The 25,565-nt window shown below is 42.5% G+C and overlaps 2 protein-coding genes across 6 annotated transcripts in view; one reads left to right on the top strand and one right to left on the bottom strand.

The window, feature by feature from the left end:
* Positions 1-25,565, top strand: part of clip3 (CAP-GLY domain containing linker protein 3) — a 183,199-nt gene that overhangs the window by 26,152 nt on the left and 131,482 nt on the right. For 3 of the 4 annotated variants that reach the window (XM_041179232.1, XM_041179233.1, XM_041179234.1), the window contains exon 3: positions 14,830-14,880. The exons of the other annotated variant lie outside the window; for it this stretch is intronic. In XM_041179232.1, the coding sequence (XP_041035166.1) occupies positions 14,830-14,880 (51 nt within the window). The remainder of the gene's footprint in view (positions 1-14,829; positions 14,881-25,565) is intronic. 4 annotated transcript variants of the gene reach the window in all.
* LOC121272581 (calpain-3-like) overlaps positions 10,284-25,565 on the bottom strand; it is a 30,803-nt gene continuing 15,521 nt past the window's right edge. Inside the window, exons 12-20 of one of the 2 annotated variants that reach the window (XM_041179230.1) lie at positions 24,537-24,576; positions 23,681-23,758; positions 23,278-23,338; positions 22,648-22,712; positions 21,299-21,367; positions 19,750-19,828; positions 19,308-19,424; positions 13,423-13,481; positions 10,284-11,806 (exon numbers count right to left, since the gene is read on the bottom strand). In XM_041179230.1, coding sequence (XP_041035164.1) covers positions 11,780-11,806; positions 13,423-13,481; positions 19,308-19,424; positions 19,750-19,828; positions 21,299-21,367; positions 22,648-22,712; positions 23,278-23,338; positions 23,681-23,758; positions 24,537-24,576 — 595 coding nt within the window. In that variant the 3' untranslated portion in view covers positions 10,284-11,779. Of the gene's footprint in view, positions 11,807-13,422; positions 13,482-19,307; positions 19,425-19,749; positions 19,829-21,298; positions 21,368-22,596; positions 22,713-23,277; positions 23,339-23,680; positions 23,759-24,536; positions 24,577-25,565 lie in introns of both variants that reach the window. The other variant, XM_041179231.1, reaches the window with a different exon arrangement.

Genomic DNA, 25,565 nt, shown 5'->3' with positions numbered 1-25,565 from the left:
CCATTATCTCTACACCCATCAGCAGAATTCAGTAACAAACAATGGATACTGGGAGTGGTTAAATCATAACAACTTGCATTTGTGTATCAGACCTCATATGGAAGCATGTTTCATGATTTGTAGAGGGGCAGGAAAGTTTTAAAGGGAGGATCTAAACAGGCAATCAAGGAAGTAGCTTTTAAGAGATTTACTAGAGAAGGCAAAGTGGTTTAAGAGAACTTGACAGAGTAGGGCCACTGACTGCAGGCCTGGTCTGTAATGGTGGGGAGACAGATGTGAAGTAAACTGGAGTGGAAGTTGGGGTTGGGAATATGTGACTGGGGAGGTCACCTTAAAGTAGGGTAGAGACTTTGAAAGAGATTCTTAAACAAGGCAGCTGAAGTGATGCACTGGCAGTAGGGAAGCAGGGATTGTGTTGATAGGGGTGCGAAACTGCTTGAGAGGGTTCAGGTGGCAGTTTATTGGATTAGCCTGTGAGGGGAGACCAGTGAGCAGAGCATCTGAAAACTTACGTTTATTTATCGGAAGACAGAAAGACTTGTATTTATATATCATCTTTCACAAAATAAGAACATAAGAAATAGGAGCTGGAGTAGACCATTTGCCTCTTCTAGCCTGTTCACCATTCAGCAAGATCACGGCTGATCTCCCACCCCACCTTCCTGCACAATCCCCAATTCCCTTAATGTCCAAAAATCTATCGACCTCTGTTTTTGAATATACTCAATGACTGAGCATCCACAGCTCTCTGGTGTAGAAAATTCCAAAGATTCATATCGGGCAGTCCAAAGCACTTACAGCCAATGAGGTATTTTGAAATAAAATCACTGTTGTAATGTAGGAAACACAGCAGCCAATTTGCACACAGCAAGCTCCCGCAAACAGCAATGAGATAATCATCAGATAATCTGTTTCAGTGACGTTAGTTAATACTGTATAGTTAATATACTGTGTAGTTAATATAGTAAATATTGGCCAGGACACAAGGGAGAATTCCTTTGATATTCATATAATGCTGTGGGATCTTTACATCCACCTGAGAGGGCAGATGTGGCCTTGGATTAATATCTCATCTGAAAATGGCACCGCCGAAAGTTTAGGGCTTCATTATTACTGCCCAGAGTGTCAGGCTCAGTTATGTGCTTATGTCCCTGGAGTGGGAATTCAACCCACAACTTTTGGTTCATAGGTGAGAATTGTACCCCCTGACAGTTGAATATCCAATCACTCGATTGTAGAGGTGGTGAAACATGAATTAATGTTTTGGCTCAAAGAGAAATGGAGGTAGGAATACAGGTGGACACTTCTGCAGGTGATGACTGACATGGAATCTCAGGGTTGAGCAGAGTGCCACCTGGCTAAAACTGAGACAGCATCTGGCAGGCTGACGAAAATGGAGGCACAAAGACAAAAACTGCAAAGAATTAAAGGCTGGAATCTAATGAAGGGGTTTACTTTGATATGGATGATGGATACCTGCAAGTGATTAGAGGGCAGTAATCTAATTGAAAGGCATGGGTGATTTATAGGGAGAATAATGGAAACCCATGATATTCACAGTGCAGCAGTTAATGTCCTGCTGCCCCTTCACTGATTAACTTCCTTGTTTCTCTGCACCTCCATTCACAGTCTGCCTGGCTGTGGGATGTTCGCAGAGCTGGGATTCAGTGACCATCCATTCCTTTTTCTGGCAAAGGAAGGCAAAGAGATGATACTTGGAGCAGGACTGTTCCCAACTCCCATAGGGCAAGTGAAATATCCTCATTAAAACAGAACATAGGAGCAGGAGTAGGCCATTTGGTCCATCAAGCCTGCTCTGCCATTCAATTAGATCATGGCTGATCATCTACCTCAATGCCACTTTCCCGCACTATCTCCATATTCCTCGATGTCATTTGTCTACAGAAATCTATCGAATTCTGTCTTGAACATGTTCAATGATTGAACTTCCACAGTCCTCTGGGGTAGAGAATTCCAAAGGTTCACCACCCTCTGAGTGAAGAAATTCCTCCTCATCTCAGTCTTAAATGGTCTACCCCTTATCCTGAGATTATGTCCCCTGGTTTTAGACTCACCAGCCAAAGGAAACTTATTATCTATATCCAGCCTGTCACACCCTGTAAGAATTTTGTTAATTTCAATGAGGTCACCCCTCATTCTTCAAAACTTTAGGGAATACAGACCTAATCTCCTCAATCTCTCCTCATAGGACAATCCATATAGACTGTGTTCTTGACTTGAAGCGTTGCTCAGTAGAAGGGGTTTCAGATCTGGCCAATTCATCCCATCTGGTCGACGTTTCGAGTCCTCATGCTAGGTTCATGAGGACTCGAAACACCAACTCTTTTCTTCTCCGCCGATGCTGCCAGACCTGCTGAGTTTTTCCAGGTAATTCTGTTTTTGTTTTGGATTTCCAGCATCCGCAGTTTTTTTGTTTTCATCCCATCTGGTTCCTGTTCTCCCATTGAACAGGGTTCAGCACTGGGAGCATCAGCTCAATTAATTATTCTTGTAATTTTTTTGGCTCTTTTGGGGCAGTGTCTGGATTCCACTCAGCACCTGCCCACTTTGAAGAATGAATGAACTTGTATCCATGCAGCAACTTTTATGACATCAAGTAATCCCAAAGCTTTTTGAAGTGTAGTCTATGTTGCAATTTATTAAAGGTGACAGTCAATTTGCACACAGCAAGCTTCCACAAACAGCAATGTGTTAATGGCCAGATAAATTTGTCTCTCGGTGATATTGGTTGAGAGATAAATATTGACCCAAGGCTCCGGGTGAGAATACCTACTCTTGTTTGAAATAGCGGTGATGGGATCTTTTGAATTCACCTGAGAGAGCAGAGCCTTTGCAATTATCGCCTGACCTGTGACACTGCTAGGGTATGGTATGTGGTGAATGCAGAGGAAGAGGGTTGCTATAATTGACTAACATCTTTAGGCCATGAAGGGGAAAACTCCAGTCACAATGCCCTGCTCAAAAGTTCAGATGTAAAGCAGAGAACAAGAGCAGTGATGCCCTTTGTGATTGAATAACACAGGCAGGTATGTATGGAAATTAGATCATGCTTGAATTGAAGAGCAATCTGCACTCAGCATGTGCTGCTCAGACCACAGCACTGCAGCTATTGGTCCACTGACCTCCTCAATTTAATACTGGCAGACTATGGGCACCAGTCAAAGCCCCAGAGAGCTTTTGCCACTCATAGCAGGGTAAGATCATCAGCTCGAGGTCCAAGCAAGCAGCATCCTACTGTTATAATGAAACTGAGAACGGCACTCCTCATCTTGGATCCACAATAGAATCATACAGTTTAGAAAGAGGCCATTCAGCCCACCTTGCCTGTGCCAGCTCTCTGTACAATTAATCCACTTCAGTCTGAGGCAGTGCTCTTGCAGAAAGAGAGGATTGGAGGAAAAAAGGGGAAAAAGAGCTGAATATGGATGAAGGAATAAAAGCACCTCGAATTTGCTCCTGACTAACACACAGCAACTGTTGACACAGTGGCCATTATAAAATATTTATGAGTGGCAGATGCAGCCCATGAGATGTGCAATTCAGGTTTCAGTGCAATCATTCAGCTATATATTGCCGCTTAAGTACACAGGGATGTAATCAGGCATTGGTGGATTGTAAATTTCAGTGACACGTCTTCATGCAGCTTTGCTGAGCTAAATAGACTGTGTATAAAGAATCCACGTAATTTTTTTTTTTAATTGTCCTTGGCTCACAGGCGGAGCTGGTAAGCCCATATTGCACTCTCGTCATTCAACGCCCCAAGGTAGCAGTGGCCCTCCTTGCTTTGTGGCAACTTTGTTTTTATTTTTACAACTGAATGGCTTATTAGGCCACATCACAGTACATTAGAGTCAGCTCCATAGAATGGGACTGGAGTCACGTGGAGGCCCAGGTTGGCTGGGGATGATGGATTCACTTTCCAGAAGGACATTAGTCATCCAGCTGGGCTTTTAAAGCAATCCAGGAACTTTTCTTGGTTATCCTTTCTAGTGTAAGACTACTAGATTTATCGAATTAATTGTCACAATTTATCTTGATGGAATTTGAATTCGTGGGGGTTGGGTTGCTGGTCTGAGGCCATCTTCCTGGCAACAATCTGAGGGTGAACCAAACTGTTTGTATTTTGGTGTCACACCAAAGTGAACGTCTGACCACATAGCTGTGTCATCACTAACATCGTCTATTTTCACCTCTGTAATATCACCCAACTCCACCACACCTCAGCTTATCCACTCTCATTCATGCCTTCATTTGCCCTAGATCTGATGTCCAACCAATTCATGGATGGCTTCCCACATTCTACCCTCCATAGACTTAAGGTCATCCAAAATACTGCTACGTGTGTGCTTTCTGACACCAAGTCCCGTTCTGGCTCCCAGTTCAACAATACATCAGTTTTAAATTCTCATCCTTGTTTTTAAATCCCTCTGTGGCCTCTCCCCTCCCTATCTCTGTAACCTCCTCCAGCTCCACAATCGTCAGAGATCTCTTGCACTCATCTAATTCTAGCCTCATGAGCATCTCTGATTTTAACTGCTCCACTATTGGTTGTCATGCCTTCAGCTGCCTAGACCCTAAGCTCTGAAACTCCCTCTCTAAATCTCTCTGCCTCTCTCTACCTCCTTTAAGACACTCCTTAAAACCTACCTGTATGACCAAGCTTTTGTCCATCCAGCCTAATATCTCCTTATGTGACTTGGTGGCAATTTTTGCATTATAGTGCAGCCGTGAAGCAACTTTCAATGTTTTATGTTAAAGGTGCTATTATAGATACAGGTTGTTGATATTATTATTAACTGCCACATTGCCAGCACTCTTGCCTGAGTTGGAAGGTTGTGTGTACGTGTCTCACTCCAGAGACATGAGCACAAAATCTAAACTGATGCTTCATTGCACTGGTGAGGAAGTGCTGTTCATTGGATGAGATTTTAAATCAAGGCTCTGTCTGCTCTCTCAGCTGGATGTAAAAGGCCCATGGCACTATTTCTTAGAGGCCAGAGGGAGTTCTTCCTTGTGTCCTGGCCATGATTATCCCTCCATCACTAAAAGTATATTATCTTATTTTTATCGTGTTGCAGTTTGTGGGATCTTGCTTGCACAAATTAGCTACCGCATTTCCTACATTACAATAATGACTGCACTTCAAGAAGTACTTTGTTGGCTGTAAAGTACTTTGCAACATCCTGAGGTCATGAAAGGTGCCCTATAAATGCAAGGGGTGAATTTTATGTCCCCCATACCCTCCCAGCTGGGTGTTTTTAGCAGGGTGGCACATAAAATATGACAGGTGATTAGCCCACTACCTTCCCGACCACCCCCGACCTGTTCCCCATAGTACTGTGTGTGGGTAAGGTGCCGACTAGCCTGCCCACCCTTAGTCCTATTGAGGCCCTTAACCGTCCAATTAAGGAGCAATTAAAGGCCTAATTCTACCTCTGCCTCCAAGTTCTGGTATGATAGCCAAGTGGTTATGGTACTGGGCTTGTAACCCCAAGATCAAGAGTTCAAATCTCACAATGGCAAACTATAAAACAATTTTGCTTGGCCTAAATAGCCAAGTGGTTATGGTACTGGGTTTGTAACCCTGAGATCAAGAGTTCAAATCTCACAATGGCAAACTGTGAAACATGTAACTTCATCTGAAACAGATGGAAACAGGTTTGTACTCGAAAGAGTATCAAGAGTTCAAATCTCACAATGGCAAACTATGAAACAATGTAACTTCATCTGAAACAGATGGAAACGGGTTTGTACTCGAAAGAGTTACATCTTAGCTTGGCCTAAATAGCCAAGTGGTTATGGTACTGGGTTTGTAACCCCAAGATCAAGAGTTCAAATCTCACAATGGCAAAACTATCAAGAGTTCAAATCTCACCATGGCAAATTATGAAACAATGTAATTTCAGCTGAATAGGAACAGATGAAAAAACGTGTTTGTACTCGAAAGAGTTTACCTCTGCCTCCATAACACTGTTAGCAGTGGAAGGCAGACGAGAGTGAGCAGGCTGCTTTTTCAATAATTCTGGTGAAAAAGCTGGAAGGAAAGGGGTTAACTCCTTTGTGGAGTGTTCTGTGTGCATCAGGGGCACCCCCAAGAAGCACCCTTTGTGTTCCCCACCTCCCCAGCCTCCAAAACGTGACCCCCCCATCACCTCCCACTCCTCGGATGCCCAATCCCTCCATACTCAAAAATCCCAGACTGATCCGAGTCCAGAATCTATACTGTCTTCGTGGGACTGTATGAACTACCAGCCAGTCTGATTGGCCAGCAGCTCTCGAGGGTGGGATTTTCCTTCTTCTGAGGGGCAGAAGGACTATGCTGAGCTTGTTAAGGCCATCTACAGCATGTTATCGCTACTGGCAGCCTTTTTTAGAGTTGGTCGGTTCGCCTCCAATGTTGGGGGCACAAGCATTAATATAATAACCATAAAATTCTTTTATTATGCATCTAACTTCTGCTTTTTTGCTTTCTCCAATTCTGTTTTATGCAAGGCTATAGTTCCTCAGCTGCCTTCCAAAAGCTCATCTCCGTATGTGAGCATAGACAAATGTTTGACCAAGGTATTTTACCATGAAGTACGTCATGGCCAAGCCTGATTCTGTTGTCACTTGATGACCTGCACATCCTTTCCAAAAAAGGTCAATAGTGAATGAGAATGGGAACTCTTCTAGGGGCACCGAGGTCCAATTTTCATAGAATGCAATCTTAGCACAGGAGGAGGCCACTTGGTCCCTCATGCTTGTGCCAGCTCTTTTTAAGAACTGTCCAACTTAGTCCCGCAGCCCAGCATTGTTCCCCATAACCCTACAAATTAGTCCTTCATTTGGCTCCCACACCATTGCCCAATCTAAAGTCAGTTAACTCAGTGTGGAGCAGTTATCAGACCTTGAACCTGGTACCCATGTACTTCTTGATTCTGTAGTGCACTTAATGCAAACTGTGACAATGAATAATGGATCTACAATTCTAGGGACCTGTGGGAAAAGTAAGTGCAATTTTGGAAACAATCTGGTTTTGTTGGATTAGTGTGCGAGCCTGAATCTCTCCTTGCTTGATGTCCACAAATGCACTTTGAGCAAGTGTCATCAGATAGGATCCAGGATGGGACATCTGGCCAATTTTCCCATCCCTAACGCAGAGGCACTCAGGACCTGAGTCCAACTAACTCTCAGCACCAATTGTGGACCAAATTGCTGCTTCATAGATAGAAAAGAAGCTTGATTTATATGGCACTGTTCAATTTGGTAGGATGTTCCAAAGTGCTTCACAACCAATGAATTAATTATAGGTTGGTCACTGCTGTTACAGATGTGGCCAGCAAATTGTGCAGAGCAAGATCCCAAAACAGCAGGTGAACAAATGGCAGATCATCTGTTTCTGATGCTCTGGGCTGAATGAAGAATGTTAGCCAGGACACCACAGGAGCTTCCTCCTTCCGAATAGTATCAAACATTTATATGTATCTGAGCATGGCCAGATTTAATGTTTTAGCCAAAATGGTCAGCTTAGATTATGAGCTTATAATTGTTGTTTATTGTAAGATTCAGTTACTTACATTACTAGCATTACAACATCAGTTACTAGCCCCCATAAGTCAACAGACAAGTTATAAATTATAGTTATTATTGGTGACATTTCACAATCTGATTTCTACCAGAATGGAATTACTGACCTTTTTCCTGCTGTGTTATATGAGAAAGCTTAATGTAGCCATGCCAGTCAGCCAGAGAGAATTCTACACAAATTATTAGAAAGTTTGCCAAGGAGGTTACTTGGTAAAGGAGGTTTCACCAAGAGGTCAAGAAGAAACTTGCATCCATTATGACCTGACCAAGTCCCAAAGTGCTTCACAGTTAATGAATATTTTTTGCAACAGTCACTGTCGTTTTGTGGGGATTTGCAGCATTCAATTTGCACACAGCAAGTTCCCACAAACAGCAATGAGATAAGTGACCAGATACACTTGTACTGATGATGGTTGAGGGATAAATACTAGCCAGGATACTGGGAAAATACCCCTACGCTTCTTCCATAAGTGCCATGGGATCTTTTGCATCCACCTGAGACGGTAGATGGAACCTCAGTTTAACATCACATCCAAAAGTGGCACCACTGACAGTGCAGCACTCCCTCAGTCAATATGGCACAGGATTGCAACCAGCTTTGTGACTCCAACCCACAACCTCTTGATTCAGGCTAGATTTCCAATACTGATATGGTGTTAGGGCCCTCTCTTGGAATCGCAGAGATACTACGAAGGAAGCCATTCAGTCCATTGTGTATGCACTGGTTATTCAACCAGGTGACTGCATTTGGAACGCACCACCACTACTCAGGGCAACAGCTGCGTTTGCTGCCAATGTCATGCATGCGTAGTACTAGTGTTTCTCTGCCATTTTTACTGTTTTACAGGCTCTCAACTTGAATCTGTGATAAAGGAAATTCAAACACAAAAGGAAACACAAACTTTGATGGCACTTGGACACATCCTCGGTTCTGAAGAGACAGGGCCATCCTTCTGGACTTGCAGAAAAAAGCATCGGAAGACAGAGTGTACAGAAATTAATGAGAAGTTTCCCCATTTCAACCTCATTACAGATAGAACAAAGTTTCCAAACCTGGAGTGGGCAAAGGTCAGTGGGAGTTGGGTGGTAGTGAATGTGGGGTGGCAGTGGATGTGGGGTGGCAGGGACCCACAGCATTTAAAGCTGTGTTGTTGATACATTTATATAAACTAGGAGCAGGAGTAGGCCCTTCAGCCCATTGAGCCTGCTCTGCCATTCAATAAGATTATGCCTGATCTGACTGTTGCTTCAATTCCACATTCTCTCACCTTCTCCCAATAACCTTTGACTCCCTTGCTAGTCAAGAATCTATCTACCTCTACCTGAAAAATATGAATTGGCACTGCCTCCACCGCTGTCAGGAAGAGAGTTCCACAGAATCGCAACCCTCAGAGAAAAAATTTCTTCTCATCTCCATCTTAAGTGGGATACCCCTTGTTTTTAAACTGTGCCCCCTAGTTCTAGTCTCTCCCACAAGAGGAATCATTCATTGAGTTCCATCCCTTCAAGTCTCCTCAGAATCTTAAGTTTCAATAAGATCACCTCTCATTCTTCTAAGCTCCAATAGATACAGGCTCAACACGACCAACCTTTCCTCATAAGATAACTCCCCAGCCTAGGCATCAGTCAAGTAAACCTTTATCTGAATTGATTTCAATTTGCAGCCATTCCCTAGAGTTTTTTTGTGATTACACTGGAACTCCTTTTCAAACTGTTTCTCCTTTTCAAATTGAATTTGACTCCTCTATGAGCGCTCAAATTTAAATATTAGATTATGAACCAAGTCTGTCCCAATTACTCAATACCAAATGTATTATGGCCTACCATCTTGTACCAGAATTATATCCTGTGTGCAATCGAGACATTAATTGCTTTCGGACTGAGCAGAGTGACATCTGAGGGGACCGGCACGCATCCGCAGACGGCCGTTTTGCGTTGGCGGGAAACACAGTGCAGGGCAACTGGGGTTGGATGATAAATGCTGACCTTACCAGTAAGGCTCACCTCCTAAGAATTAATGTTCTCAAAAAGTGAAAAAAGAGGAGCTTTGTTAAAATAATATAAATTGATTTTGGTGGGTTTTTTTTCAAATGCAGTTTTTATTCAATATTCTTTGGTATATAATTACATTCTGTTAAAGAATAGTATGCAAAAAATATTAATGCAAACATCTGAACAATGCAAAATGAAGCACAGGTTTTATATTTGAACTCTTAAAGCTATGAGCCGCAGGTTAATTTCCTGTTTCACATCGAATTCTTGTACAAAGCAAAATACTATGGATGCTGGAAATCTGAAATAAGACCAAAAAATGCTGGAAACACTCAGCAAGTCAGGCACTATCAGTGGAGAGAGAAACGATGATCATCTCGAGCTGAAACATTGACTTTGTTTCTCTCCCCACAGATACTGCCTGACCTGCTAAGTATTTCCAGCATTTTTTTTTGTATTTATTAGGCACATGAAAGATTTTATTCGGAGCATTTTTTAATGTGATGTGGATGCCACTGCCAGGCCAGCACTGGCTGCCCAGCCCTAACTGCCCTTGAACAGAATAGCTGACTGGCCATTTCAGTGGGTAGTTAAGAGTCAACCACACTGCTGAAGTAGCATGTAGGCCAGATGGCAGATTTCCTTCCCTCAAGGACATCAGTGAAATAGATGGGTTTTTACAACAATCGAAGATAGTTTCATGGTCACCATTACTGAGACTAGCTTTCAATTGCACATTTATTAATTAAACTTATGGGGGGATTTGGACCCATGTCCCCAGAGCATTACCTGAGCCTCTGGATTAGTAGTCCAGTGACATTACCACTATCTCCCTATTGGTGCATTCGTTGACCAAGAGACTGAAGTAAACAGCTAAACCCAATGCAGTACATTTCTAAAGCTGAAAACAGTTGGAGAAAAGTAAGGTAAAAGTAAGAAAGACTTGCGTTTATGTAGTGCCTTTCACAACCTCAAGATGTTCCAAAAGCACTTTGCAGCCAGTGAAGTACTTTCTGAAGTGCAGTCACTGTTATTATTTAGAAAATGAAACAGGCAATTTGCGCACAAGCAACGTGAGAATGACGAGATCATTTGTTTTTCAGTTAGTGATGTAAATTGAGGGATAAATATTGATGAGGATACCAGGAAGCACTTCCCTACTCTTTGGAATAATGGGATCTTTTGCATCTATCCGAGAGGGCAGACAGGTGTCTTATTAACATCTCATCTGAAAGACAACACTTCCAACATTACAGCACTCCCTCAGGACTGCACTACAAATGTCAGTCTGGTCATTTTGCTCAAGTCTCTGGAGTGGTACTTGAATTCACAACTTTCAAATTTAGACGAGAGAGTGCTACTTGCTATGTCTTAATTTACACCAAGTCCGGTTCACCTATCGGCTGTGTGCTCACTGACTTACATTGGCTCCTGGTGAAGCAACGTCTTGATTTTAAAATTCTCATCCTTGTTTCCAAATCCATCTATGGCCTCTCCGTTGCCTATCGCTGTAACCTTCTCCAACCTCATAACCCTCTGAGATATCTGTGTTCATCTAATTCTGGCCTCCTGAATATCCCCAATTTTAATCACTCCACCATTGCCAGCCGTGGCTTCAGCTGTCTAGGCTCTGGAGTTCCCTGCCTAAACCTCTCCACCCTTCTCTATTTCCTCCTTTAAGACGCCCCATAAAATCTACCTCTTTGATCAAGTTTTTGACCAGCTGTCCTCATATATATATCCTCATATATGGCTGTGTTAAATTGTATTTGACAACACTTTTGTGAAGCACCTTAGGATATTTTGCTATGTTAAAGGCTCTATATAAATGCAAGTTGTTGTTGAGCCAGAGCCTCTACAAAATTAGATCAACTGACACCAAGCTTGACTTATAAAAGCAGCAAGAAAATGTTTAAAGGAATGAGGCATTGATATAGGAAAAAGGTGAGTAAATGACTTGGAGAACTACCTCAGGATGCTGGAATATCCCTGCGGTAACCGTGTCTCATGAGCTGACTATGGTAACACCCCAGGAAATCTATAAGGATCTGCTATCTACTCAATGGGTATGCAAGGGTGTGCAAGATTGAATGGGTTGTATAACCCTGCTTGCAACCAGGCTTCAGGGACCCAATGCTTCTCGAACCTTCTTGTGCGGGACCTCCTTTTCCAGTTGATTGACTGGACGGGTCATAGAATCCTAGCTGTACATAGTCATCTGGAGCCACTAGAGGGAAAGGAACAGAAAGGATGTGTTTAAGGAAACTAGATTGGGAAATGATAATTCCATATAAACAGAAACAGTGAAAGCAACCAGTGGAGATGCTCACAGTTCATTGGAACAACATATTCACCACTTTATGGAGTAAAATTACATCAAGAACAATAATTTGCACCTTTAATTTAGTGAAACCTCCCAAGAAGCTTCACAGGAATGTAATCAGTCAAAAACTGACACCGTAACAAATAAAATGCAGTTTAGTTGCATACAGTAAAATTAGTCATTTTTGATATGTTCAAGTTAGAGTCTGGGTTGCATTTAACTGGAGCAAAGGGATGGGAGTGCAGGTGGTGTAACTTGATTTGGGCATCTAAGAAGATGAGTCAGACTGCAGAGATTTGGGTGAGTGCAGGGAAGATCATTGAGCAAGCGGAGGAAAAATCATCAGGACTTAGCTAGCATGTTGTTACTAATAGTGAGAAAATGTATCTGCATTTATGTCAAGAATTCGATCGGTGACTGGTCAAGAAAATAAGAGCCCATGTGATCCAAGTCAAAGTGGCACATTGGATCCAAAATTGGCTGAGAGGCAGGAAGCAGAGGATGATGGTAGAGGGATGTTTCTGTGACTGGAAGTCTGTTTCCAGTGGCGTTCCGTAGGGCTTGGTGCTTGGGCCCTTGCTGTTTGTGGCGTACATAAATGATTTGGACTTAAATGTAGGGGGTATGATCAAGAAGTTCGTGGATGGCACGCAAATTGGTAGGGTGGTAAATAGTGAGGAGGATAACCATAAACTGCAGGAGGATATCAATGGACTGGTCAGGTGGGCAAAAGGAATTCTACCCTGAAAAGTGAGGGATAAAGCACTTGGGGAGGGCTAACAAGGCAAGGGATTACACCATGAATGGTAAGAAGGCATATGGGATACTTGCCTTCATTAGCCGAGGCATAGAATACAAGAGCAGGGAGGTTATGCTGGAACTATATAAAATACTGGTTAGGCCACAACTGGAGTACTGTGTGTAGTTCTGGTCACATTATAGGAAGGATGTGATTGCACTGGAGAGGGTGCAGAGGAGATTTATTAGGATGCTGCCTGGGCTGGAGGGTCTGAGCTATGAGGAAAGATTGGATAGACTGGGGTTGTTTTCCTTGGAGCAGCGAAGGTTGAGAGGGGACCTGATAGAGGTGTATAAAATGAGGGGCATGGATAGGATGGATAGGAAGGCACTTTTTCCATTAGTAGAAGGGTTAATAACCAGGGGGGGCATAGACTTAAGGTAGGCGGTAGAGGCTAAGAGGGGAGTTGAGGAGAATTTTTTTCACCCAGAGGGTGGTGGGAGTCTGGAAATCACTGCCTGAAAGGGTGGTTGAGTCAGAAACCCTCGTAACATTTAAGAAGTATTTAGATATTCACTTGCGTTGCCATAGCCTCTAGGGCTGTGGGCCAGGCACTGGAAAATGGGATTAGTGTAGTTAGATCTTTATTGACCAGTGCAGGCACGATGAGCCAAATGGCCTCTTTCTGTGCAGTAAATGTTTATGAGTCTGTAAACCTTGTGTGAAGTAAGTATACTGGTGCATCTTAAAGTTACTGAAGTGAATGAGTCTCCTCACCTACCTCTTTATAGTTGATATTAATCACTCCTGTTCCAAACTTGTCCATAATTTTGAACGCTCCTAGAACAGAATCAAAATCCATTATCATTGACCAATGTTCACAATTGATTAGAAATGTCATACTTGCAGTTACTGAAAGAGTCTTGTATTCTATATTTAATGTTTCCACTTGTGGGGAAGAGCATAATGAGAGGCCTTCAATATAAGATCGTCATCAAAATATCTAATACGGAATTTAGAATAAACTTCTTTACCCAGAGTGGTGAGAATGTGGAACTCCATCAGAAAGAGGTTGAAGTGAATATTACAAATGCATTTAAGGAGAAGCTAGATAAGTATATGAGCGGTCTTGTGGTGCAGTGGGTGGCGTTCCTGTCTCTGACCCAGAAGCTCCAGGTTCAAGTCCCATTCCAGGACTTGATGGCTGTTCATAACATGGCCAAAACAAAAACACTAAATCCTTCCAATACACCTATGGCAGGCGGTAAGAGCGGGAGAGTCTCCTGGTCAGCCAGAACCTGCAGAAGGCAATGGCAAACCACTTCAGTATCTTGTCAAGCCTAACCAAGGGCTTACACATGGAAGTCCATGGTTGCCAATGCCCTTTTAAGACACAGTACCTGCAGAGAGAGGGAATAGAGGGTTATGATAGATTTAGATGAGGAAAGATGGGAGGAGGATGTTGGACTGAATGGCCTGTGTCTGTGCTGTATATCCTATGTAATCTTAGCTAACATTCTATTCTCTATAAACTTAAAGTCATCCAAAACTCTGTTGTCCCTGTTCACTGACACTCCTGTGCTTGTTGATTTACATGAGCTTCCAATCAAGCAATGTCTTGATTTTTAAATTCTCATCCTTGTTTTCAAATTTCTCCATAGTGTCGCCCCTCCTTATCTCAGTAAGGTTCTCCATCCTCACAATGCTCCAAGATAACTGTATATATCTAATTCTAGATTCTTGAGTATCCTTGATTTTAATTGCTCCACATTGATGGTTGTGCCTTCAGTTGCCTGGGACTCATGCTCTGGAATTCCCTCCTTAAACCTCTCCACCTCACATTCCTCCTTTAAGACACTCCTTAAGACTTACCTCTTTGACCAAGCTTTCGGTCACCTGACCTAATATTTCCTTATGTGGCTCAGTGTTGTGTTTTGTTTTATAATGCGCCTGCGTAGAGACTTGACACATTTTATATTTGTATAGCACCTTTAACACAATAAGTTGTTGTTTTTGTCACCTACTCCCTAATGAATTCCTTCCCAAGGCTGTGCAATTCTCTGACCTTTTAAAACTCAAGCTGGCAACAACATAATCAATACCTCTTAAATTATCTCATCTTCACTTCTTAACCTTGGTGGTATCCTTCACCTCCCTTGAAGATAAACATTCTTTCTCTGCATTACAGGGCGTCGATCTATGTGCAGCATCCAACCTGACCTGTCTTAGGCGTGTCTTGGTATGTACATGCTATCATTCGTCTAATTGACGGTCATTCTTATGGTAGTATTGTTCATGAATCAAAGTCCCTTAATTATTGAAGAGTGAAGTAATGTCAGATCAATGTGAAATTGCACCTTCTTGGGACAGAGAAGGAAAACAAAAAATCCATACATAGTACAATGCTGAACGAGTGCTGCACTATTGGAGGTGCTGTCTTTTGGATGAAACATTAAACCGAGACCCCATCTGCCCCCTCAAGTGAACGTAAAAGATCCCGCGGCATATTTTTGAATAAAAGCACGGGAGCTTTCCGCGGTTAATATTTATCCCTTAACCACCATCACTATTAACTGGTCATTTATCTCATTGCTGTTTGTGGAAGCTTGCTGTGCACAAATTTGTTACCAGGTTTCCTACATTACAACAGTGACCACACTTCAAAAAGTGCTTCATTGGCTGTAAAGAGCTTGGGACGTCCTGAAAGCAGGTTTAAAAATGCACTTGTTATAGCCTAAACACAAAAAAAAAATCTCATTCTCAATGAAATGGAGATTGTGGGGCGGAGGCAGAGATATTCAAATCTATAAAAACAGCGTTCCTGTGTCATATCAGAATCTTGGGTCCCTGCCCAGGTCACGCTCCTTTAAATGGAATTTAAATCTTTCTTTGGTGTGAACACACCTTGTAAATGCTGAATGCCAGAAACAAGTTATGACACTGCCATTAGAGATGTCTTCTCTAGGATGATATTGCGCACTGACGTGATTAATGAAAAGGAGGAGGGCTGGATCCCCATTGGCTGCTTCTGCACAAGTGCCCTCCCGTGGAACTGAGTCTGAGGTTAGGAAGGCAACATAGGGTTAGGGTGAACATGCCCAGGATTAGGCAGAGTAGCAGTCTAGTGGTTGTGGAACTGGGTTAGTAACCCAGAAGTCATAAGTTCAAATCCCCTTAGGGCAAAGTTGTGAAAATGAATTCAATAAGTCTTGTAATCTATGGCTTTCCCCAGAAAAATGGCCATTGAACTGTTGGATTGTTGTTTAAAAAGAAACTAACTGCCTCACTAATTAAGAGCGGGCAACTTGACTCTTATCCTGGCCTTTCTGAATCCAGTTTACTCTTAATGCCCTCACCTCAACTCAGGCTAGACAATGAATGTAGCCTTGCTACATCCCTGGAACGTATATATATATTGTTATGTCAAGAAGACATGAAAGAAATCCAAACTATGTATATCAGACTTTATTCTTTTTTTGTTATTTGTTTTAAATGGACTTTTACTGAACAACAAGATGGCTGCTACAGGTCACATTACTCAAGATTGACCATCTGTTTTAGAAGCTTCCAACAGAGCTGGAACAAAAGAGTTCCAGTTTCATTCTTAGGGAATCTTACACCTAATTGTAAGGCCACATTATAATCATGAAACTCGACGACTAACAGATGAACTTGACTCCCCCCAGCTGATATGATTGCGAAGACAGAGACATCGAAACTCATTATACCTGAAGAGGTGTTAACAGCCATTTCCCTCCCAAGGGAAACAATGGATTTTGGCCAGAAGCATGGAAACTGCTTGCAAAGTTGCAATTAATGAATTAATTAATAGGCCATGTCACATGACCCCATGCTTTTAGCCTTTTGGATTGTTTTAATATTATGTTTCTAGCCTCACAGCTCAGTCTGCTGAGTTAACACCAACCGGAAAGAATTCCAGCAGATCTCCCTGCTCACCAAGCAGCTGGCCACCATCTCTCAACTCCTCAAAGCCCGTTTGATTTTAAAAGTCTCTGATCATCACCTGCCAAGTGGTCTAAGCACAAAAATCCCCATCGTGTTGCATTGTCATTCATTTCAAGGATTTTCAAGTTGCTGTCTCCAACTAGGAACTCATCTGGACTGAACTCTGCCGTGAAGAAAATACCTTCGGACTTTGACTTTTTCCAGACTTTGGAAATCACATGAACTAATATTCATTTGTGATTCTTTTACTGTTGTTGCCCATAGTTGTAAATCTTCCTCTTTCCTAACCCCCCCCCTTGCTGTGTTTGTGTGTGCACGTGTGCATGACTAAAGTTGCAAACACTCACCCCTCCCCCCGTCGGCTTGAATGTGAATAAACTAACTTTGAGTTAGTCATAACACAAGTTTGCTGCAAGTTATTTTTAAATTGGATCACACAAACTGAGGGTTTGGTAAAACACACCCCAGCCTACTTAATTAGAAAACACCTCTGCTTATGGACAGACAGGAGAAGATAAAAAAAGTTCAGTTTGCTTCTCTCCTGTCCATATCAATATTTTTAAATCAGTTATTCTTGTTCCCTGGAATTGAAGTGAGGACATCAGCAAGGTCCACTGAGATGCCCAACACAGTCAAATAGTTGGCCAACACTTACTGTCAATACATTAAGAAAAGCAACAGCTTAAATTATATGGAGTACCGCAGGCTTTTGTGGGGCTATAATCCCATCACAAACCATCACTTTTAGGAGAGAAAATGGAGGATTAAAAACTAAGATTTACAAACAAGTCTTCAAACAACAATCAGCTGTTGATTGAGCCCTGATAATATTGATCTGCCTATCCCATAAATATAGTTTAAAGTTGAAGACTACATTAGAATTTAAACAAGGTGATGAGAGCAGGGTAGTCATTGCAATTTACCTTTGTTTTATTGCTGAGCTATGGCTCACCCACATCACAATGTTCTGGGTTCAAGTCCCACTCCAGGGCTTCAGCACAAAAGTCAAGGTTGATCCTCCAATGCAGTCTGCAGTACTGAGTGAGCATTGTGCTGTTGGAGGTGCTGTCTCTCGGGTGAGACTGAAGTGAGACCCTGTCTGCCTGCTCGTGTGAATGTAAAAAATCCCATGGCACTATTTAAAAGAATGGCAGGGGAGTTTTTGCCCAGTGTCCTGGCCAATATTTATCCCTCAAACAACATCACAAAAAACAGACAATCCGGTCATTATCATCTAGGAGTTTGCTGAATGCAAAACTGCCGGATTTTCTACATTATAACAGTGATTACACTTTAAAAAGTACTTCTTTGGCTTTACTGTGTAAAGTGCTTTGGGACTTCCAGTGGTTGTGAAAGTTGCTATATGAATTCAAGTCTTTCTTTTTCAGTGCTTTAAACCTGTCCCAGTATTGTTGCCTAGAGGTCACTGGTTGTATTGCAATATAATCAGATTTACCACAGTGCTCACATTACCTTAACTGAAAAGAAATTCTCTCTTACATCCCATTTAGAATTGTAAACACCAATTAGATCAAAAGCTTGACCACTGCTTGCTGCTACTTCCGAAGCCACTGAATATGCTCTAAACTAGGAGCAACCCTAAGCAAAAATCTGGCCAGAAGACCTGGTCTTGATCCGGTACATTCCACCAAGGCACTCAAGCAGAGTGGTTTCAACCCATCCAACACACAAACCAGAAAATCGCCAGAAACGCAAAGCAATTCAGTCATTGTCTGATAGGTGGACATTTCAGGCACGTCTGTGGATCAGGGGGCCCACCCGAGATATTAGTCCGTCTCACTTCTTTTAAATGCTGATTCATTTGCTGATTTTTCCCGGCATTTTCTGCTGTGATTTTACATTTCTACCATTTGATTTTTTTCCCTCTTTAATCTCTTTTTCTAAAGAAGTGCCTATTCTGGCTTTTGTTTTGTGTACAATGGCAGCCTGTGTAATTCAGAGGCTGCCTGGGAAACTAGGGACACGTTCTTTGGGTGTGACATTAAATCGAAGCCCCTACCTGCTTATGCCGGTGCTTCAGGTGGATATTAAAGAGCTTGTGATGCAATTCGAAAAGCATGGAGTTAAGAAAGAGGGACTTGCATTTCTGTACCGCCTTTCACAACCTCAGGATGTCCTGAAGCATTTTTCAGTCAGTCGATGAAATACCTTTTGAAGTGTAGTCATTGTTGTAATGAAGGAAATGTGATAGTCAATTTGCGCACAGCAAGCTCCCACAAGCAGCAAGGAGAGAATGACCACATCATCTGTTTTGGTGATATTAGTTGAGGGATAAATATTGACCAGGGCACCGGATAGAATTTCCCTGCTCTTCTTTGAAATAGTGGCTGTGGAATCTTTCATACTCGCCCAAGAGGGCAAAAAGGGCCAAACAATAGCTCCTCTGAGTCAGAGTAGGTACTACTTAAATCAAAATATTATTACTATTTTCAATGACCAATCATCCAAACAGCTTTAAACTGATTTATAGGCAGATACAACTGCAGCTCAGAGGTAGCGAGCTAACCTCTTAAGTCACAAGGTTTGTGGGTTCAAGTCCCACTCCAGGATCTGAGCACATGGAATAATGAGACCTAGTTATAGCTGCCATTCCCTGGTTTTGACTCATCCGACTGGAGATTAGCCTTTGTAGCTTTCCTGATATATTCTTCAGGGCAGGGAAAAATACAAATTACTCACGGATCATCGTGTCCAGCCTTGTCAGACAGCAAATAAAATTCACGTAACTGAAGGTCAGATCAGGGTCTGTGTATCGCAACCCAATCAACTGCATCAAGAACTCATCTACCTGGAAACCTAGGGAAAAGTAATTAAACCAAGAGACAAAACATTGGCCAAAGCATTAGCAAAGCAAGTCAGATCTAACTGTATTACACTGAGGTTTAAAGGTCTGATAGGGGAACAAGAACTCCACTCAGTGGTTCACACCAGTAGACCATTCCTGTTTAGTAACCCAAGTAAAGTACTTTCAAAGACTTCATTGGGAAAGAAATGGCCATCTAACTACAGCCGGGTAGTAAATTAAAAATTAAGCTGCAGTGTTGGTTCCCTACCACCAGTAATCACGCATGTGCCTTGAGGCTATTGCTCAACGGGACTGAAATTAGCTCTATTACCCCACCTGCTGCTTGCAAGGCACTGAACATTTCTTGACTATCCATGGTCCCTGATCCATTCTTATCAAACTGACTGAAGACTCGCTGGAGGAAATGAAAAAAAGCAAAAGGTTATTTGTTACAAAAGTGGTCAACTTTATATCGCAATTTCTTGAGCTATACAATTAATTAGTACAGTCTGTTTCTGAATTTGCTTCCATTAATTATTGTATTTTTCTGCATTTCTCAAGTGACGACTGAGCTAAACCTCCTAGGTCGAATATTAAAACACAATTTGCTACCTGATGGTGGTCTCTCTCTCCCCTTTACCCTTTATTCTCCCTCCCTCTACATCACAGCCCTTCTTATCTTTTATTTGAGTCTTTGAATGTTTTCAAGACAGAGGTAGATAGATTCTTGATAAACAAAGGGGTGGAAGGTTATTGGGGTAGGCGGAAGTTACACTCAGATCAGTCATAATCTTATTGAATGGCAGAGCAGGCTCGGAGGGCCGACTGGGCTACTCCTGCTCCTAATTCGTATGTTTGTATTTCAATTCTACCACTTTCCTCTTGCTCCTCCTCAGCTTCAAACACACTTTGTTACCTCCCCTCAGCATCCTCACTGTGATGAAAGTAAAACTTGAATTGCAACAATTTTGATTTGTACAGCGCTACACAGGAGCGTTAGGAGAAAAGAATTGGCAGTCACATAAGGCGTTGTGAGGATAGAAAATTGTTAGTTTTAAGGGGTATCTTCAAGGAGGAAAGGTAGAGAGGCAAAGAAGTTTTAGGATGGAATTCTGGGGCATAGGGTCGACGTGGCTACAGTCACAGCCACTAATGGCGGGGCGATGTAAATCAACACTGTGCAAGAGGCCAGAACTGGGGGACTGCAGAGATCTCAAGAGTTGTAGGGAGATAGGGAGCGAGTGAGGTTCAGGAGGAATTTGAACACAAGGATGAGAACTTTAAATTGGAGATGTTGCCAGACCAGGAGGCAGTGTAGGTCAGCAAACACAAGAACGGTTGAACGGGACTTGATGTGAGTTATGATACAGGCAGTGGCATTTGGATGACCTCACTGCACCATGTCTGCTAAGCTTTACTGGAGCCTTCAGAAATGTGCAATTCTGTCCCTCCCTCCACTTTCTGGGATAGACCTGTTGGGCTAAATAGCCTGTTCCTGTGCTGTAAATTATACATAATTCCTTTCCTCCTGCACTGAAATCTTTTAAAACACATGCTCGGCATCTGACTCTAATGTAAATTCTGTTCTGGTTACCCATCTCCTGCTGGCAGAAAGGGTAAATAGGGAGAAACTACCAAAGTTTTAATAATTAATCTGTAATAATTTTAAACACCTCTACTAAATCTCCCCTTACCCTTCTCTGCTTCAAGTGGAACAAATCCAGAACAACAGAGATCAGGATATCCCCAGGTTCAGTTCCCTCCCCTGTAGCGCATAGTAAGAGGGTTCCTGGAGACTAGTTCCAGTACCTCCACCCAGCTCCACTTGATTACTAGTCCTCCTGTGTACAGGTACGTTAAACTTTGCTGTGCCCTTTTTACTCACCGTCCATTGGCAGATTTTACCCCAGAGATTACTGAATTCCGTGAATCGCATTTTCCCAAATCCACATCTCTGAGTTTATCCCAAATTAAGGAATTATTCAGCAGCCAAGAGTTAAACTAAAAATCAAAGGTTCGGCAACAGGAAGCAATGATAACGAGCTTATACTCAATCAATTCCCAATAAAATCCATTGATATTTTTTACAAGAGATATTTGCTTTCTCCCCATCTCTTATGTGTTTGTTTCACATCCATTCCAGAGGGGTAGTCAGATCCCAGGTCTCAGACTCCTGTAACTCTACAGTTGGCCACTGAGAGGCACACAAGCTGAGTCTGGGGCATCGCTTGTGTCCTTCGATTTCCCCTTTAAACTACATGGAACTCATCAATGGCAGCAGGGCCCTTGGCGCCACGGAGGCAACCCAGGTAGTCAACCTTGGAAAGATCCTGAGCTGAAGGCCAGAAAATGGATTAAAAAGTTTTGAATGCCAAGAATGTTATCATAGATTATATAAAAAATATAAACGTGGCTCACACAGGATGCTGCAGTGCAAAAACAGGATACTAAAATAAGTGGTCAGCCATGTCTGCTATGGGCAAGCTTCCCATGTTTGCCTCAGTAAATATTCTATCTTCAGTCACAGGCCCAGACAGCACAGTTCAAATTCCAGCCTTGTCACGTGGGCAAGTGTGTAGGTGGGAAGCATCTTATCACTTATGAGCTCCAGATCATGTAACCATAAATGATTCCTGATGTCATGTGCTATAGCAATCCATCTGGATTATCAGACAATTACATCAGCCTCATCACTGTGCTCAGAGTTAGCTCTGTAGGGACATGTATCTCTCTCATTCATTTATAGAGTCTGAATGTGATTGTTGTGCACACCTGCTGTGTGCTGATTTCTTGCTTTGTACTGTTGAGTCTTGGACCAAAAATATTTAATTTTAGAAGTTTCTGCCTGGTTGTTAGTCACTGGAATTGGCCTCAGTGTGTTTGGGCTAGAGAGGTAAAAAAAAATCAGCCAGCCTGACTTCCTGCTCCTGGCTGCTCTTCAGCGCCCCTTGCTGGAAAACGTGTGTATGGACATGGTCAATGTGAGTTGCACTGCCTTCACGGTTGAATTGCCCACATGCACTCAACCTGGTTAAAGTAACCGTGCCTCTGCAGGCACTAACATACAGCTGAGTGAAATATCTAGTCTCACGTGTGAGGAATGGCCCCTTAAACTACTCCTGAGGAATCAAAATTCAGCTTGAGGGAGAGAAAATAGAAAAGAAAAATAGAAAAGGTGCAGACTGAAGAATTAACCATCCACAACTGATGCCTCCACACATTACGGCAGGATACGTCTGTCAGGGAAATGAGGCTCTTGCAGGCATCCAGGCCAAACTCATCCCACTTCTCATTAAGACCTAGAATGAGAAAACATCAACAGAAATTTGTATTTATATAGCACCTTTAACAATCTAAAACATCCCAAGTTGCTTCACAGGAGGATTATAAAACAAAATTTGACACTGAGCCACATAAAGAGATATTAAGGCAGGTGATCAAAAGCTTGATCAGAGGTAGATTTAATGGAGCATTTCAAAGGAGGAAAGAGCAGTAGAGGCAGAGAGGTTTAGGGAGCGAATTCCTAAATTGGGAAAGAGAGTTCCAAATCTCCAATAACCATAGTGTGAAGATGTGCTTCCAGATATCTCTGAACTTTAAGGTTATGTCTCCGTGTTCTTGACCCCCTCCCACCAGAAGAAATAGAGTAAACAGACAGAAACTATAAACTCCTTTAATTATCTTAAACACCTTAATTAGATCACCTCCTAATCTTCTATACTGTAGGGAACAAAAGCCCATTCTAAGCAACCTGTCCTTGTGACACTGAAATCATTCTGGTGAATCTGGAGAGTGGGCTATCTGAGTATCTTGTAATTTTGACGTGTATTCATGCATCACTCCAACAATGCGTGTGCGCTTTACCGGCTTTCTGCAGGATTTCTGCCAGTAGTTTCTGGAGCTCCAACGCTGAAATAGCTTCATCCTGCAAGAACGATCAGATCTTAGTTAAAAAATAAGCACAAAACTGGTTATACGATCCCACCTTCCAGTCTAGGAGTGAACACAAAATCAAAATAATGAATTCCTCTTTAATTGTATCACTTCTTAAGGTTGTCAGTTTTGGGTGTGCAGAGTCCTGAAAGTTTCATAACATGATTTCCCATTCCCCCAACCACTCAAGCCGGTCAAACAGCCTCTTTGGAAAGTAAACTGGGTGATGCCTCAACGAACAATTAACCTGCCAGCATAAATACCCTAGAGAGAAGTCAGCATCTTTGTGAGAGGACAGAAGAAAACTCAGGAGGTGAATAAATGCAAAACTCACCGATCCACAGAACTTGTCAAATAATTCCTTGGATTCTGCAGCAGAGGGAAGTGGACAGGGTTTGAGGGCTGGTAAAACCTGAAAATAAAGTGCGTACAGTCTCAATATTTAAAGCTCAGTTCTTATAATATGCATGCTCATCAAGCCTATTCCACTAAAATACATCATTTAATTGGATTACTACTTAATTTATTTACAAGATCAGTTAACTCAGAGACACAGGATGAAAGCTGGGATCTTCATGATCTACTCAACTGCACTTACCTGCTGAACCACTGAGGGATGGCTAATGGTTAATACCCATCTTATTCACAGACAAGGTTATTGTTCTTTACAAACGTTCCAGTGATTGACACCCCATCCACCACCTTAAACATTCACTCCATTTACCACCAGCACACCATGGCTACAGTGTGTACCATCTAAAAAACACACTGCAGCAACCCGCTAAGGCTTCTTCAACAGCACCTTCCAAACCCCCAACCTCTACCACTTAGGAGGTCAAGAATTGCAAGTGCATGGGAACACCACCACCTGAACATTCCCCTCTGGGTCTCACACACCAGCCTAACTTGAAATTACATCACTGTTCCTTCATGGTTGCTGGGTCAAAATCCTGGATCTCCCTCCCTAACAGCATTATGTGTGTACCTACACCACATGGACTGCAGCGGTTCAAGAACGCAGCTCATCACCACCTTTTGTAACGATGGGCAATAAATTCCGGCCTTGTCAGTGATGCCCATATCCCAAGAATGAATAAAAAGACACATGCGCACACACATACATGTATGCACACATGCACGTACACATGCACAGACGCACACACGGCTACACACTATGTGTCTGTACTTGCCTGAGGAATCTCAGTGGATGAAGTGTTCCTCTCTGCAGGCCTGGAAGAGAGAAACATTAATCAATCCAGGTTCTCCGCCCGAGAATAATGTGGGCGTACTCTGTGATTCATTTCACTTCATTGTCTGTAGCTCGAAAGTTTCAAAGTCAGGCTGTTCTGTGATACACAGCAGGGACTTTGGCAAATGCTTTCCTATGCTTATTCTCTCTGCTTTCAATTAATTCCCTCCCCACTTTGGCAACAGTTGGTTTGTTAACTGCAAAGGACAGGCCTTGACCTGCTCGTAACAGTTGGCTCAAGTTGGTGTCAGGTGGCCCTCACCAGCAATGACTGAGGCCTCATGCAGCCTGCTTTAATTAACAGAGAAGAATCTGACTGACTTTCATACAGGCAAGTTCAATCCTTGGGGTTGAGAAAGAACTTTTATTTGACAAATTAAAATCTAGCAAAAACTGTCCCCAACCCTTGGGGTTTTAATATCACAGAATCACACAGTGCAGAAGAGGCCCTTTGGCCCATTGAGTCTGCACCAATATGATCCTGAAAAATTCAGTAACTCACGCCATACATCTTCCTGACTTAATCTCCTGTGAGAAGTGGATTTCCTAAACAAAAACATCTGCGGAGCTAAATCTCAGCTTCTCCTTTGACTCGACGGTAAAACTACCATCTCTGACTCAAACAGGCCCCAATATCCAAGGCTGAATCCTTAGTCTACACTGAGTGATCTGTCAGGAAACCAAGGTTAGATACAACTGGCCTCAGCACCCCTGAGTTTGAGCGTGTGGGGACATCAGGCAGAATTCCCACTACTAATTGATGTCTGGTCAGCTCTGCTGGAAAAACCACACAGGACACATGGACAATGCACAAGGATTCACCACATTCCTTTTTTGCTGCCGCTAATCATCGAGGCTCTTGGGTGAATTATAAATCTTTGGCTAAAAGAACACAGCCACTATCAATGGAGCTGCTCCTTAGCAGTGAAGAAGTCAACAATTACAAGAGGGAGAGGTGATTGGTGAGAGA

The sequence above is a fragment of the Carcharodon carcharias genome, chromosome 34, assembly GCF_017639515.1.
Source record: "Carcharodon carcharias isolate sCarCar2 chromosome 34, sCarCar2.pri, whole genome shotgun sequence".
Taxonomy (NCBI): domain Eukaryota; kingdom Metazoa; phylum Chordata; class Chondrichthyes; order Lamniformes; family Lamnidae; genus Carcharodon; species Carcharodon carcharias.
The sequence above is the reverse complement of the archived record's forward strand: the minus strand, read 5'-3'. Positions and strand labels throughout refer to the sequence as shown.